This window comes from Erythrolamprus reginae, chromosome 1 (assembly GCF_031021105.1).
Source record: "Erythrolamprus reginae isolate rEryReg1 chromosome 1, rEryReg1.hap1, whole genome shotgun sequence".
NCBI classification, from domain to species: domain Eukaryota; kingdom Metazoa; phylum Chordata; class Lepidosauria; order Squamata; family Dipsadidae; genus Erythrolamprus; species Erythrolamprus reginae.
This window is the reverse complement of record NC_091950.1, coordinates 136,247,784-136,265,660: the sequence shown is the minus strand read 5'-3', so window position 1 is coordinate 136,265,660 and position 17,877 is coordinate 136,247,784. Positions and strand designations below refer to the sequence as shown.

The window sequence follows — 17,877 nt, the reverse complement described above, 5'->3', positions numbered from 1 at the left end:
TAAAACCTATCAGGAAAGACTTAATGAACTGAATCTGTATAGTCTGGAGGACAGAAGGGAAAGGGGGGACATGATTGAAACATTTAAATATGTTAAAGGGTTAAATAAGGTTCAGGGGGGAACTGTTTTAATAGGAAAGTGAACAAAAGAACAAGGGGGCACAATCTGAGGTTAGTTGGGGGAAAGATCAGAAGTAACGAGAGAAAATATTATTTTACTGAAAGAGTAGTAGATGCTTGGAACAAACTTCCAGCAGATGTGGTTGGTAAATCCACAGTAACTGAATTTAAACATGCCTGGGATAAACATATATCCATCCTAAAATAAAACACAGGAAATAGTATAAGGGCAGACTAGATGGACTATGAGGTCTTTTTCTGCCATCAATCTTCTGTGTTTCTATGTTTCTATGGTGACCTAATGGCAAGGCTAAGGCAGGACGGGAGTACAACAGCATACTTTTGTTTCTGTTTCCCAGTTAACACTATCAATGCATCACATTTTAAATCTTTTCTTTAATATAAAAAATCAAAATCTAACTGGAACTATTTAAAACATAGAAAAAAACCCCCACTCATCCACTAAACTAAAAGCCGTCCAGGAGAACCGGCAAGTATTTGATTGCTTACATAAGCCTTTACCACAGATAAAAACTCATATAAAATTGATCTGATGTTCTAGTTGGTTGGAATTCAGTGTGATCAAATGATTAAGGATGAAGGGAAAAGAGGTACACCTGCTGCCCTTGATTCTTAAAGGCAGCACTCATTCACTTCTCTGATAGTTGATCATAAGGTTAGGTGGGATAAAAAGACATCTCAGTACAAAAGAGAATCTGACAAGAACAGAGACGAGCAGCACAAAAATAATCAGAATTTGTCAGGCTTTACAGGGATGCTTAAGTCTGTTTTTTTCTGCAGAAGCAGCACATTTTGGGAAAAGTGACAATAGCATGGTTATGGTTCTGCTGCTCATAGAAAAATGCTGACCTCTGGTGGTTACCAACTGTCTTTATATAGGATTCCCAAATTCTAAGTTTCTCTATGGTGAAATCTGGGTACCGGTACTTATTTTTAAATGTAGGCGAGTTTCTAAAAGTATACTCTCTCTTCTATTCAATGTAGAATAACCCATTTTATTATATTTGCTTTTTCTGACATATCAATTGGCCTTTATTTCTATTGGTTGGCCTTTATAATTGACCTTTAAATCCTACACAAATACACACACATGTGTATGCATGTGTGTGTGTGTGCATTGTGTATGTGTGTTTATGTATCTATGTGTCCATACACAAGCACATACACATATATGTATGTATTATATGTATATGTATATGTATACATATATGTATGTACAGTATGTATGTATGTCTGTATCCTGGTAAGGGTATGGTTAGCTGATGAAAGCTAAACCACTTGAAACAGATCTATACTAGTCTCCCTTTATTTTTATTATCAGAAAAAATATGCTATATATATCTTCATTTTAACTTATACTGATGTATATGCTAAAATATACATCAGTACAGGTACACTACATTATGTTTTATATACTGCTCAAAAAACTAAAGGGAACACTCAAAAAACACATCCTAGATCTGAATGAATGAAATATTCTCATTGAATACTTTGTTCTGTACAAGGTTGAATGTGCACAACAGCATGTGAAATTGATTGTCAATCAGTGTTACTTCCTAAGTGGACATTTTGATTTCACAGAAGTCTGATTTACTTTGAGTTATATTGTGTTATCAAAGCATTGTGTGCCATTATTATAATTGGGTTCATGATAAATGGAAATAGAAAAATAAAGTCAGTTTATTAAATGTTGAACATTATCTGCACAGGATCTATAAAGACAAATGGAGAGACCGCAGCATGAATTTTGGATAGACATAACCTGGGGTTTGGATTATGAGTAAGAGAGGTGATAATAAGCAATGTTAGAAAATGTGGTTTGATTTTAAACAAGAGGGGGAGGTACATACACCACCAGATGAGATTTTTGTTCTTTAGAATTAATTGAGAAATATACTAATTTGAAAAAGCAAGTTTAGATACTTGATTTAAAGAAAGTAAATTATAAATATATTGAATTATGGAATGCTTTTCATTAATACGGGATTGAAGATTTGCTAAATGCAATAAAAGCAGTACAGTGTATATATTGAGATTAAGGCATAGATAAAAATAAATAAAATGCTTCAGGAACACTAAACAGGAGCAAAGCCTGAGGTAATTATGTTCAACTAAGAAAATGCAGGAAATATTATTATTATTATTATTATTATTATTATTTCTTAGATTTGTATGCCATATACATAAATATACAATATTTATATTGTAAATAATTACAAGTTACATCTAAGTGGTGAAAAACAAAACAAATGGACAAATTTCTGTTCCTTGCTAGAACGTTTACTAAAGGTGTAAAATTAGAGGGAGAATTGTCAAGATATGCATTATCCCACACAGTCTAAGCCCCAATGTGTTAAGCCTTAGTAGGATGTGAGAATCTAGCCAACAAGTATTGTTTTGATAAATGAATACACATTTGTACTTCTGCTGTAAAGATCTATTAATGCAATACAGAACAATACTTGCTCAGATATATGGAATTTTTAATATGCCAGGTCAGTGTAAAATGGCACTGAATGAAGAAAATGGGGTTTGTATCTTTTCTTCACAAGGCATCACAGAGGTAAAGAGAGGAAGACCTTTTAGGGACACCAGTTGTGAATTAAATCATGCATACTGAATAACTTCTTCATTTGCATAGATTTTTCACCATTCATTAAAGAAATAAATAAATAAAAAGAGTTCTTACTTGTATCATTGGCACCACTAGGTTCTGAAGAACACAACAGCACATCAATAAGATCAGATGCTGGGCCAGACCCATAGTGATTAAGTGCATTTAAAGCCCTTCCAAAGAGAAGAAAATAAAAGTAACTGACTCTTAAAGACAACTCCTTCAGAGCTTAGGAAACAACAGCAAACAATAATATCCTAAATAATTACTAATGTTGTGTGATCAGTTTGAAATGACATATCGTAGTCTCAGAACCATACTAAAATTTCCCAGGAACCTAGTATTATCAGTCTTGTAAAGTTAAATTAGCTTCTCTTCCACTAACTCCTTCATTCAAGGCTAAAAAAACTTCCAATCACATACCAACTTAAACCAAGAGGCAAATGCCATCTGGAGCCTACTTGTTTCATCATTTTCACAAGTGAAAGGCTCAAATTATGAACATATGTTGCCAACATATGCAGTACAAAGTATATGACAAAAATGCAGCAGCCAATATACCCGTGAACAAAAATACAAAAATGTTTATGCATCTTCGAGTTCCAGAATCTAGGAAGATGAAGCTATCATCCAAAATCTCGGTACAATGGAGCAAATAGACAGATATCCCCCAGCTATACCTCGCATAACTATTTTCCTTGCTTCTTTTCAAGCATTCTGGTTATTAAATAATTTGTTGTTCTTAGTTTAAGACATAAAATTTCATTCCTTGTTAGTTTACCTTTTGAGTCTGTTGTACGTAACATCATTGGCAAGTTTCAACAGGCGGTACAAATTCTCCTGATCTAAACTCACAAGGTTACTCTGAGGCTCATCAACTGCAATAGTAATTGAATTGGAGGCGGTCCGGGTAACAATTCCTGTGCAGATCTGATTATTTTGTCCAGCTGCTTCATAAAGTCCCACTATGTCACCTGCAGGAGATCAGCAACAACAAAGAATAAAATTAGAAGACAGAAAAGCTTCACATATGATATAAATATATGATAAGCTTCATATATTTGTGGTTTCTTCAGATAGGTTGTAATTGCTTTTACAACCTATCTGAAGAAACCACAAATATATGAAGCTTATCATTCCTCCAGCAACAAACAGGAATAAATCAACAATAAAGACAAAGAGAGGTGAAACATCTAAGATAAGTCCTTGTGGTAAACAATACATTAATTCTCATTCAATCTAAAATCGATCAGACAACTCAGGCAGCAACTGAAACTGAAATGGGAAAAGACTATAATGATAAGAGAAAATTTATTGCGCATAATAAATTAATACAAATTTTAAGGAAATATCAAGCAAATGTCTAATAAAGTTTAAATAGATAGACAATGATATGATTCTAGCATACAGAATACATCTAAGGTGCAAAAAAGATATTTCAAATAACAAGATATATTTGATGAATTTACAAAATCACAGTACTGCAAAAGAAATAATCTAAGGGTTAGAGATTTTAGAGAAACTGTTGAGAATGTTGATATAATTGATTACTTGGTGAGAAAACATAATGAATTGTTTCCTGATCTAAAACCTATGTATAAGAATATTGACTACATATACAGAGAATTTCCTTCATGAAGACACAAAGACTTGAGAGACACTGTATCAACATTTTTCACTGCACACATAAGACACAAATTTATGTGAAAGAAACATGAGATAGAAGAAATAAACTGAGGAGGAAATAGTGATGCTATTTCAAGATATCATCAGGATAAGCTATAAAAAAGGAAACACTTCCAAGAAATTAAATGAATAAGTGAAGTGTTCCTTTCAAATTATCTAAATTATATGAAAAATAAATTAATATTATCAAGAAAATTCTTGTGAGTTACCAAGAAAGCTTTTTTATTTGAATGTAGAAGTTTAAGAGTTTTAATCAAAAGAACTAGAATTAGTAAATATTTCAAATATTTAAATACATCTGTGGCAATGCTATAAGAAACATAGATTATTTTATAAAAAATATTTTCTGGGAGTGCCATCAAAATGGCAAATTAAATGAAATCAGTAGTAAAAAAAATAAAAAAGGGTAGAAGATTAAGTTTTATAAAAGGAAATGGGACAACTAAATATTAACACTTGCTTCAATATACGCTAATCTAGGACAAATACATTTCCTTCAGAAAGTAACTCAACATTTAAAAGATTTGGTATAGAGAACTTGATTATTAGGAATAAATTATAATCACAGGCACAATTTAGGGAAAAAAGATAGACAAAAATATAAAAACAAAATTCATTGTGTAAAAGGCTTCCAAAAATTGTGCAGATTGAAAAATTACTTAATATATCGGAATTATGAATCCCCAATCAAATGGATTTATATATTACCGAAACAGATTATCTTACTCAAAAATCGATTAGTTATCGACTTCTAAAGTCATATTCAACAAGCTGAAATGTAGCAATTTGTAGGTTAGACCATATACTGGTGATCCTAAAGTTGAAATGAAATAACATACCGTATATACTCGAGTATAAGCCGAGTTTTTCAGCCCAAAAAATGGGCTGAAAAACACAACCTCGGCTTATACTCGGGTCATTGACAAAGTCACCACACGAGGGCGCCATTGCTTGAGCCAGAGCGAGGAGGCACCAGCTTTTGGCCCCTCTCGCATGCCGTAGTTCCTCTCCCTGGCTCAAGCAAAAGAGGCAGCCATTTGCTCCAACCGAGAGGGGAAAAAAAGCAATGGTGAGTAACTATTCCTTGCTCTCTCTGCATTGCCCTTAGTCGGATTAAAAAGGCCCCCTGCTGTCAGATTCTCCTCCCCCTCCTTTGAAAGGATTTAAACTGTTTAAAAAATGGTATTTTGTGGTAGTTGCTGTCCTTGCTTGGATAGGATCTAATAATGTGTTATGAGGCAGAGCTAGACAGGAATTCTTTTTCTATCTGTCTATCTTTCTATCTATCTATTTTTCTATCTATCTATTTTTCTATCTATCTATTTTTCTATCTATCTATCTATCTATCTATCTGTATCTATTTCTATCTATCTATCTATCTATCTATCTATTTTTCTATCTGTCTGTCTGTCTATCTATCTTTCTATCTATCTATTTTTCTATCTATCTATTTTTCTTTCTATCTATCTATCTGTATCTATTTCTATCTATCTATCTTTCTATCTATCTATCTATCTATCTATCTATCTATCTATCTATCTATCTATCTATATTTCCATCTGTCTGTCTGTCTGTCTGTCTGTCTGTCTATCTTTCTATCTATATCTATCTATCTATCTGTATCTATTTCTATCTATCTATTTTTCTATCTTTCTATCTATCTATTTTTCTATCTATCTATTTTTCTTTCTTTCTTTCTTTCTATCTATCTATCTATCTATCTATCTATCTGTATCTATTTCTATCTATCTATCTATCTATCTATTTTTCTGTCTGTCTGTCTGTCTGTCTGTCTATCTTTCTATCTATATCTATCTATCTATCTATCTATCTATCTATCTATCTATCTATCTATCTATCTATTTGGTTTTCTATGCTGATAACCTCACAGCAGCTAATGCTGAAGCTCTTCTTTGGATACACTTATTTATTTGTTTGTTTGTTTGTTTATGTATTTAATTGGATTTGTATGCAATCCCTCTCCAAGGACTCAGGGTGGCTCACAGCATATATAAAAACAGAACAATAATGTAAATCCAATTAATGATGAGAAGGAATCCAGTTTTGAAGGATTTTAACTCTTAGGTTTTAGCTTTGTTCCTGATCGAGCTACTTTTTTTACTTTTTAATTTATTGTTAATATTGTTAATTTGTTTACCCTCTTTTAAATTTACAGAGCTAGTTTACTGGTTTTCTTTAAAATAAATATTCTAAAACATGTCTCAATTAATGTAATTTTATTGTTTTCCATTTTTATAAGTTACCAGTAGCCACTGCATTTTCTAACCTCGGCTTATACTCGGGTCAATACGTTTTCCCAGTTTTTGTGGCAAAAATTGGTGCCTCGGCTTATACTCGGGTCGGCTTATACTCGAGTATATACGGTACCTTACTGTTGGCATTTCAATTTTGTCCTAACCCTTAATCAAGCAACCAAACAAAGGTACTAAAACATTATTTACAGAATGTTATAGAAAACAAACACCTATTGCAAAAAAGGAATTTAAATTTAACCCATTTATTTGAGGGCAACTCAAGGCACCACTCCTCTCTATTGCATCTACCTCCCATTTCCACTTAACAACAGTAGAACAATACTGACAACAATATTGGTCAGGCTGAGAGAATTGGCCCAAAGTCATCCAGCTGATTTTCATGCCCAAAGGAGAGGCAGTATACTGCAAGCTACTTCTGCTGATCACCAGTTTGGAAGATCGAATCTCAGTAGGCTCAAGGTTGACTCAGCCTTCCATCCTTCCAAGATCGGTAAAATGAGGACCCAGATTGTTGGGGGCAATATGCTTACTCTTTGTAAACTGCTTACAGAGGGCTGTAAAGCACAGTGAAGCAGTATATAAGTCTAAATGCTATTGCTATTTGTTTTATAAAGGATGCAAAAGTCTTTTGTCAACTCACAGGACATGTGGAAATTATAATAATATGTAAGGAGATTACAACATTTTGATGCTAAACTGGTGCAGTGCCAATCAAAATGCAATAGTTATTAAGATAAGATTTAAAAATGACTGGATGGAACAGAAAAATTGGCAAGTATCATACTATAAATTTGCTTAGCCATCCTTTTGTTACCTTTCATAATGTTCCAAAGTACTCAAAAACAACATAGCAGATAAGATTTTTCAAAAGCCCTCATGCAGATGAGACTGAATGTAGGTCAGGTCCGATGGATTCATCAATTATGCATCAAGGGAATCCAGGCTTTCATAAGAAAAATACCCCCTCCTGGTTGGTTACTGAAATAAACTATATGTAAAACTATAATAATTTATTAAACATCACAATTAGGCGAAACTGTGTTGTACCAAGTGACATTGCTACCCATCTGAGGAGAATCCATGAAAATTAACTAGTACACTTTATATTCCTTTTAACTCTTTCCAAGGTTTCCCACTAATTCCCAATGGGTGTTAAAATTCCAGCACAGAGCTGAGAAGAGTTCCAATACAATGGCAAAATCCACAGGCTTCAGAACACATTTTACCATTAGGAGCACTTTATCTATGGTCAAAACCTGAATACACAAATAAAAGTTAAAAGAGGACGCAATCCCCATTTTTTTAATTCAAAAAAATAAAAAATAAATAAAAGCAGGAGCATTAAAACCCCAGCATTGAAACCCACAGTATTAGGGGGCAGTTCAGAATCAGTTACTTTAGGCTTTCTGACTAGCATCATCCAGAAAAATAAAAGCCTTCCAGAAAGCCCTGGAATGATGCTAGAAGCCATTCTTGGCAGATACCATAAATATTTTAAAACATTGATTTATGTTTACATATATCTATGTAAATAAAGAAATGGAAGAAACATACATTCTTACATGCCATTCCCATTTAGGTTAATAAAGCCAACCCTGTATCCACCCTGTTTACCAGTGAGAATACATTTTGTTCTGGAAAGTAATTGAACTGTCAATGAAACTGATTAGCTCAATTGCTTAAATATAAGTTGTGGCATCTTTCATCATAACAATTTTAATGTAAACCGTCACAATTCAATGAATCTTTTCTCCTTTAAGCCATAAGAAATGCCCTGTGCAAGTTCACACAACATTACCCTCCACATGTACCTGATTTATTCACAACAAGAAAAATGCAATTTTGTATTATTGAATCCAAGGTTGGAGGTTCACCCCCTAGCAACTCTGAATCTAACAGAGTATGTGTCTTTAGCACATAGTTTCCATTTAGAAAACCTGTTCCTCAAAAAGAGCTTTTCAAAGTCCTTGAAGCTCTTTTTCAAAGCACAATCTTTGTCTAATTCTGCACACATCCTATCTCTAAACAGCATTTTAGAATTATCTTCTTGATTACTTCTGTGATACACAGAATTATCTTCCTGATTACTTCTATGATGCACAGTACAGAATGTATCAATGTTGAAGCATTAATTCAAGCATACAATTAATTATACAATTAGTCCAATTGTCTGTGGCAAGGAGGATCTTGAATCTCTTTTTAAACAAACAAACATAGAAACATAGAAGTCTGACGGCAGAAAAAGACCTCATGGTCCATCTAGTCTGCCCTTATACTATTTTCTGTATTTTATCTTAGGATGGATATATGTTTATCCCAGGCATGTTTAAATTCAGTTACTGTGGATTTATCTACCACGTCTGCTGGAAGTTTGTTCCAAGGATCTACTACTCTTTCAGTAAAATAATATTTTCTCATGTTGCTTTTGATCTTTCCCCCAACTAACTTCAGATTGTGACCCCTTGTTCTTGTGTTCACTTTCCTATTAAAAACACTTCCCTCCTGGACCTTATTTAACCCTTTAATATATTTAAATGTTTCGATCATGTCCCCCCTTTTCCTTCTGTCCTCCAGACTATACAGATTGAGTTCATTAAGTCTTTCCTGATACGTTTTATGCTTAAGACCTTCCACCATTCTTGTAGCCCGTCTTTGGACCCGTTCAATTTTGTCAATATCTTTTTGTAGGTGAGGTCTCCAGAACTGAACACAGTATTCCAAATGTGGTCTCACCAGCACTCTATATAGCGGGATCATAATCTCCCTCTTCCTGCTTGTTATACCTCTAGCTATGCAGCCAAGCATCCTACTTGCTTTCCCTACCGCCTGACTGCACTGTTCACCCATTTTGAGACTGTCAGAAATCATTACCCCTAAATCCTTTTCTTTTGAAGTATTTGCTAACACAGAACTGCCAATACAATACTCAGATTGAGGATTCCTTTTCCCCAAGTGCATTATTTTACATTTGGAAACATTAAACTGCAGTTTCCATTGCTTTGACCATTTATCTAGTAAAGCTAAATCATTTACCATATTACAGACCCCTCCAGGAATATCAACCCTATTGCACACTTTAGAGTCATCGGCAAATAGGCAAACTTTCCCTACCAAACCTTCCCCTATGTCACTCACAAACATATTAAAAAGAATAGGACCCAGAACAGACCCTTGTGGCACACCGCTTGTAACCTGACTCTGCTCAGAATACTCGCCATTAACAATAACTCTCTGATGTCTATGCTTCAGCCAGCTGCAAATCCATTGAACTATCCAGGGATTAAGCAAGGTTCGACAAACCCAGGCGCCTGGTCGCCAGTGGCGCCTAGAAAATGTTGTCTGGCGCCTAGAAAATGTTGCCTGCTGTACTGTATGTCAGCGTTTCCCAACCGGTGTGCCGCCTGGGCAGGGCGCTGCGGTGCCTCTGACCTCTCCGCTCCTGCCCGATGCCGCGGTTTCTGGCGCTCTCCTGCTGGGTCCCAAAGAAGGCAGACAGGAAGGAGAGCTCCATTCTTCGCGCCTTTTTCCCGCCTTCCTTCTTTGGGGCCCAGCAGGAGAGCGCCAGAAACCGCGGCATCGAGCAGGAACCGGGAGGTCGGAGGCACCGGCACGGCAGCGCCCGCCCAGCTGAAGGTTCCCTGTCGTCATCGGCAAGTGTCCTTTGGGGCTCGGCGGGAGGGCACTGGCGGTGGGAGCGGGGGGGGGGGCCGCGGCTGCAGCGGCACAGGCAGTCGCGGGGAGATGGCGGGGGGAGCGGGGGGCGGCTAAAGCGGCCCCGGGCACCGTTCCCTGTACGCTTTTCCAGGGGCGCGCAGGGAGCCGCGGCCACCCGCCCGCCTACCGGATTTCCCTCCGCGCGGCTGGGGAGGTGGATTCGCCGCCCCCGCCAGCCCGATCTCCCTCCAGTGGCTGGTGACGTAGTTCTACCGCCCTCGCCAGCCTGATCTCCCTCCGTGGGGGGGTGGGGGGCGACGAACCGACGACCGGGGGCTGTCCGTCCGTGTTGGGTGGTGCAGGGCAGGCACAGGCAGCCCCAGGGGAGAACAAGGGAGGGAGAGAAAGGAAAGAGAGAGTAAGGGAGGGAGAGAAAATTGAATGAAGGAGGGAGAGAAAGAAAGAGTAAGAAGCAGAAAGGATAGAGAAAAAGGAAGAGAAAGGGAGGGGGAGAAAGGAAAGAGGGAGGAAGGGGGGGAGAGAAAATTGAATGAAGGAGGGAGAGAAAGAAAGAGTAAGAAGTAGAAAGGATAGAGAAAAAGGAAGAGAAAGGGAGGGGGAGAAAGGAAAGAGGGAGGAAGGGGGAGAGAAAGAAGATATGAAGGAGGGAGAAAAAGAAAGAGAGATAGGAAGGAAAGAGGGAGAGAAAGGAATGAGAGAGAAAGGGAGGGAGAGAAAGGGAATGAAAGAGGGAGAAGGGGTGAGAGATAGAAAGGATAGACAGAAAGGGAGAGAAAGGAAAGAGAGAAAGGGAGGGAGAGGAAGGAAAGAGATGAGAGAGGAAGGAGGAGACAGAGGGGGTGAAAGCGATGTCAGGTGGAGACTCGGCAAAAAACCAAGTTTGCTTAAAAAAAATTCTGGCTCCTAAATTTTTTGGCTGGCTCCTAGATTCTGAACAACTTTGTCGACCCCTGGATTAAGTACAATCTTCACTAATTTATCTATCAGCTCTTTATGTGGAACCATATCAAAGGCTTTGCTGAAGTCCAGGTAGGCAATATCCACGGCACCACCTTCATCCAACACCTTTGTGACATAGTCAAAGAAATCAATGAGATTAGTCTGACATGATTTGCCTTCAGTAAAGCCATGCTGATTTGGGTCCAATAAGTTATTGTTTTTTAGGTGCTGATTTATCCTCTTTTTGAGTAGAGTCTCCATCATTTTAACTACAACTGATGTCAAGCTAACTGGCCTGTAGTTACCAGCTTCTTCTCTACTGCCCTTCTTGTGAATAGGCACAACACTGGCCATTCTCCAATCCTCAGGAACTTCTCCTGTTAACAAGGATTGGTTAAACAAATCAGTCAGGGGGGTAGTAATGACAGATCTGAGTTCTTTAAGAACTCTGGGGTGGTTGCCATCTGGACCCATTGCCTTATTTATCTTTAATCGTTCAAGTTCTTCTAAGACATCGGCTTCTAAGATCACTGGAGCTGAATCCGTACAGCTGGAAGCAATGCTATATCCCTCTATAGTATTATTTTGTACGGTGTCTTTTGAGAAAACTGAACAGAAGTAGCTATTGAAATGGTCAGCGATCTCCTTATTCCCATTAATGCATGTATTATTCCCGGTACTAAGTTTCGTGATGCCGCAGTTTTTCTTCTTCTTATCACTAATATATCTGAAGAAGGTTTTATCCCCCTTCTTTACAGATTTGGCAATTTCTTCCTCTTTTGAGGCTTTAGCAGCATATATTATCTGTTTCGCCTCCTTCTGTCTCATTTTATACACCTCCCTATCAGCTATACTTCCAGACACTTTATACCTCCTATAGGCAGCCTTTTTTTCATTGACTATAGCCCTTACATCATTGCTAAACCATAGCGGTTTCTTCTTCCTTTTACCTTTAGTTATTTGTCTTACATACAGTCCAGTGGCTTTTAAGATGGCCTTTTTTAATACAGTCCACTGGGTGCTCGCTCCTGCCATTTTATCCCTCCCCTTTAATTCATTTTCTAAATATTCCCCCATTGCATTAAAATTTGTTTTTCTGAAATCCAATACTTTGGTTGCATTATAGGATTGCTCACAATTAGTTTTTACATCAAACCACAAACATAGATGGTCACTGCATCCTAAATTTTCTCCCACCTTGACATCTGAAACCCAATTCCCATTCGTAAAAACTAAATCTAGAATATTCTCCCCTCTAGTTGGTGTCTTAACCAGCTGTGCCAGAGCTGCTCCTGTAAAGGCCTCTACTATATTCTTACTTTTGCATGTAAGGGCACTGGGGATATTCCAGTCAACATCAGGCATGTTGAAATCACCCATAACCACAATATCTCCCTTTACTGCCATTTGGGTAATTTCATCCACCATCTTGTTGTCATATTCCTCGGATTGCCCTGGAGGCCTATAGATCACCCCAATTCTAATGACAGAACCTTCTTTATTTTGCATGCAAATCCAGAGAGTCTCTAGATCTTGACATGTATTGTGAATTAGTGTTGTTTTTAGACTTTCTTTAATATAAATGGCTACTCCACCTCCCCTTCTCTCTATTCTATCCTTCCTATACAGTGTATATCCTGGTATGGATATTTCCCATTCATTAGAATCCTTAAACCATGTCTCAGTTATGGCAACCAGGTCCAAATTATCTCTATATATTATGGCCATTAATTCACAGAGCTTGTTGTTCAAGCTTCGAGCATTCGTGCACATTACCCGAAGAACATTATTTTCATTATTAGTTTGCCCCTTATCATCAACAACTACATCTATTTCATTTGCAGCTCCCTTTTCATAAGCTTCCAAAAACTGCTTTATCCTCATTGGTCGGGAACAGAAATCACCCACATCAGTTACATCTCTGTCCCCTTTACCTAGTTTAAATGCCTGTCCAAAAAAGTTCTGAATTCCTCACCGAGCACCTGGGTACCTCTGTATGATGGATGCAAACCATCCCTCTTAAACAACTCCCTATTAGACCACCTACTGACATCATGACTTACATAGCCAAAACCTTCAGCATTACACCACTGCCTTAACCACACATTAAACTCTCTGATACACATTGTTTTATCCTCTTGGCCACAAACCGGTAACACCTCTGAGAAAGTCACTGAATCAGTTATTTTACCCAGCTCCACACTTAGACATTGAAAATCTCTTTTTACTACATTAACATTTCTCTGGGACAAATCATTTGTGCCAAGATGCACCACCACATCAACGTTATTACCTTTACTCACAGCCTCAACTATGTTTGTAATCCGCCTCCTGTCCCTGCTGGCAGTGGCCCCTGGGAGACACCTCAGCACCTTCACCACATCCTTGCTCTGTCCCAAATCAAACAAACAAACAAACAAACAAACAAACTACCCTTGATATTCAATACCGATCCAAATTGAAAAATATGCCTAGAACCCATTGTTTTACAGGACTGGCTAGTAGGCAGCTCAAAGGTATGTGTGTGCAGGTGTGCGTCCATTAATGCAGTACTGTGCACATACTAAATAGTATTCTCAAAATAATGGAAAAATGTTTAATAAAGCTCTTGGAGAATGGCACTTTTTAGGCTACAGTCATATGATTCATAAACTGTAATAAATCTTATGTTTGGTTTTGGCTTCTGAACTCAGCCACTATGGTTGGTAAACTAAGATTTATGGCTTAAAATTTTATTAAAATTATGTTTGAACTACGCAATTAATACAAATCATGCTTTAACATGATGTGAGACCAGCCAAGCAGGAAGGAAGATAAAGGCTCTTTTTCTAAACCAAATCAGGGAAAGGTTATGATTCAAATATTTAGTCAGAAGTTAATCTTGTTGAATTTATAAGCTTTTTTCTTAAGTGAGTGGATGCAGAACTATGACAAAATTACTTTACAAATCTATAAAAAATCAGATTCTAGGCATGAGCCTCTACTAATATTGTACATTGTTTCATTGTGAAATAGTGAGTTACTAACATGAACAGTTGCCCATAAAATATAAAAACCTAGTTTAGAAGATAAGATCCATAGCACAATTATTTTCTGAGTGTATTTCAGGTTAAATGAAATCAGTTAAATGACAACTACTTTGTCAGCTATTTTGAGAGAATCTCTAAGATGCTAGGACACGGTACTCAAAAAAGCCATCAGACAACAACCTGACAAGTTCAATCAGGTTTGATTGCACTCCAGAATAGGCCAGGTGTGGAAGCAAACACAGCAAGGACTCTGTTGTTGTAGGGTAAAATAGAAGAATCTTGAAAGCCACCCAGAGGTGGCATTCTTCCTCTTTTCTACCATACAGAGGTGGACTGCTAACGTGGAATGGTGACTTGTGCTCACCCCCATGGTTCTGAGTGCTAGTGGAGACCAGCGCAATTCTGCTACTGCACCTGTGCAGGTAGCAGAATTGTGCGCGGAGACGCAGATGCACCCGTGTTTCAGCGCGTTTTTTTGCTTTTGTGTTTCGGCATGTTTTTTTGCTACCTCTGCATACAGAATCAAGACATTCTTACTCCTGCTCCCTCATTTCCAGAAATGTGTTTTCATTTACCGGTACTTTATCTTTTGTGACAGTAAGAATGTATTAAACCTCTTTATCATTCAATCCCGCAACAATTCTGGGTGGTGTACAACAATCAAAGAAAGATTACAATCAAGATAAAAGATGGCAAGTGCAATAAACTTCTATCCCCCCAAATTTTAATTATGTAAATGTAGTTATTTTCAGAAAAAAAATATTGCTTATTCTTCTACTGTAAATTGACAAAAACTATCTTAAATACTGAGAAGTCCTTATCTCTGTCCATTGGCCATATTGTATTTGTGATAATAAACTGTTTTTCTTGGGCAATTATATTTTTAAAAGAATGCAAAATCTATGTTGATAATAACTCCATGTGTGAATAAAAAAGTAGTTTTCTTGTTGTTTGATGTAGCAGCTGTAATTCAAAGACTCTGAAATCATTACAGATTCAGAAAGAACCCATCACATCGTGAAGGTCTATCTTTCCAGTATTTAAAGCTGCGCCTTCCAGTATCTAAAGCTACACCTACCATTTTATAATAAACTTTCAAAATTAACACTTTTACTTACCAGGCCCAAAACTATTGGAAGGTAACTCTGTGTCTAAACCATGTTTTTGTGGCTGTAAAGTTACAAGCAGATGGCCATATAGCCCAGTTTTTTGACATTGTAGTTCGAGTTTCAGTAAGCAAACTCCTTTACGCTGCAGCTCTTTAAGGGAGATTCCTTCTTGCCATGCTCTGAAAAAGATAATGCAAAGAGAAAAATCACGTCATTGTTAATTAGATACTACCTGAGAAGTTAAATCATATTGTGGCCCTCTTTGCTTCCATCCAGAGAGAACATTGGTAGATAAAAAAAAAAATCCATATACAGTAGATAATAAACATATTTTACTTGTTTAAAATATGTCACTCATTTTAAACAATTCTGGGTGACTCAACATTTTAACACGTCTTCTCAAACCTGCAAATATGCTGAACTAGAACATTCAATTTGAAAGATATCAAGTTAGATAAAACTATCCTAAAAAGTCAGAGTCAGTAACAAGATTTACAGATCATTCTAAGCAATTACAATTAATCTTGGCTTGCCTTAGCACAATACATAAAGCCAACCACATCTGATAATTATGGCTTATAATTTATTGTGTGAGCTTAACTTTGAATTGCAGATAAATTTCCTAACCTGTAAGTGAAGAAATCTTGCAATATCTCACAATATTCATATTTGTGTACTTTTGATGGCCCATTGAGCATTTCGCTATTTCAAGACTGCTTGTTTTCTTGTGCCACAACATCTTGCATATGCAAGCTTTGAATGAATCACAGAGCAAATCAAACCAGTTTCTAACTGTTATGTCTATGTTTAGCAGCGATACAAAAAAAAATGGGGGGGAGAACCACATACAGTTTATGCTTTGAAATGGTATGCACGTGGCTACCCTCCCAAAAATAATAGATGTAGAATAGGATTTTTTTCATTTCCTCTTAATGTAAAGTAACATAGTTAATAGGATTGCTCTCTAGTCATAAATTTAATTTCCCTTTCTCTCAAATTATGAGCTATAATTTGGTAATACATGGAGATCTCCAGAGATTCCACTCAAAGCTTCTGAGGACAATGAGTGGCTGCAGGACCTGACCTTGTGCAATCTCACCGGCCATCTAAACAGCCTCTCAAAAGAGTTGCTACTTTATACTCCTATTTTTGCTTTTCAGCGGAATATTTCATCCAAGGAACATATTACATATTTGTTAATATCAACAAATGAACAATACACCAAAACAAGCTCACAAATTTAAGGAACAGATAATTTTTATTTCAACAGTTTTTAATGTATATGTATACATTTAATTTGGCTATAATAAAATATGTGGTTATTGCAGTTCCCCAGAAATCAAATGCTAGACACTCCTGCATTCTTAAACCTCATTGTCTGATAATGCAATGACAATTGCTCAAAATCCTCTACCTAATGTTATCTTAACATTATTTATTTAAATTATATTCTATCACAATCTATTGATTCTTATTAACATATTGTGAGAACCCAAACAGCAGTAATTTATTTATAGTTAAACATACTACAGCTTTTTACAATGTGTGGATCAAGTATACTGGTACAACTAGAAAAAATGCTCCATTATTAGCTATAAGCTGTATTTTTACTGTATTGAGAATGGGAAGAAGTCTTAAACATATTCCAGAGCCATTTGTTTTGTAAAAGTTCACTTTAGGGCCTACACTAAGCAAAAAACTAAGTTTTGTCACACAATTATTTCAATCCCTTACAGATTATTGGGTCAATTTAAATAGGATTTTGTCCAGGTGTTGTGATTGCTTTGATCATTTTCATGAACATTTTATGCTGGAATGTAGTTGGGGGCAAGTACAATTATTCCAGTTTTTCTGGACCGCTAAGTACCTTTTAATATCCAACTGTGATAATCTGGGCTACCTTGTAGGCTTTGAAGTCCTGACCCTTCCTCTAAGGATGTGTCAAGATAAGTAGTGTTGAGAGACTAACATTTGATACAAAAGTTGTTGACCTATAGAAATCTATAGGGCCATGATGGCAAACCTATCTCTATGATGGCCTTCTCTGTGGGCACGTGAGCCATCGCCCCAGCTCAGCTCTGCCACACATTCACACACGCCTCCCGCCAACTGTGGGTCTCTGCTGTGCATATGCAGGGGGCAGGATACATGCAGGAGGCGCACATGCATGCATGCGTAGGATGGGGCACATGCAGGGGCCAAACGAGCATGGACGGGAGTGGGACATAAGCGCGGGACCATGTGTGCATTGCATTTGGGGGGTTCAGGACACACACGTGCATTCACACCACACACTTTGGGCACTCAGTCCAGAAAAGATTAGCAATCACTGCTATAGGCTGTACCTTGCGCATATGCTGTTAAACACACAGATGAACAGGCTGGAAATCCTTCAGAACTATGGAGTAG

General features: G+C 37.1%; 1 protein-coding gene across 1 annotated transcript in view; it reads right to left on the bottom strand.

The window, feature by feature from the left end:
• The window catches only part of IGHMBP2 (immunoglobulin mu DNA binding protein 2), an 84,198-nt gene that overhangs the window by 64,979 nt on the left and 1,342 nt on the right, over positions 1 to 17,877 (bottom strand). Inside the window, exons 2-4 of the mRNA XM_070766083.1 lie at positions 15,478 to 15,647; positions 3,536 to 3,728; positions 2,830 to 2,927 (exon numbers count right to left, since the gene is read on the bottom strand). Coding sequence (XP_070622184.1) covers positions 2,830 to 2,927; positions 3,536 to 3,728; positions 15,478 to 15,647 — 461 coding nt within the window. The remainder of the gene's footprint in view (positions 1 to 2,829; positions 2,928 to 3,535; positions 3,729 to 15,477; positions 15,648 to 17,877) is intronic.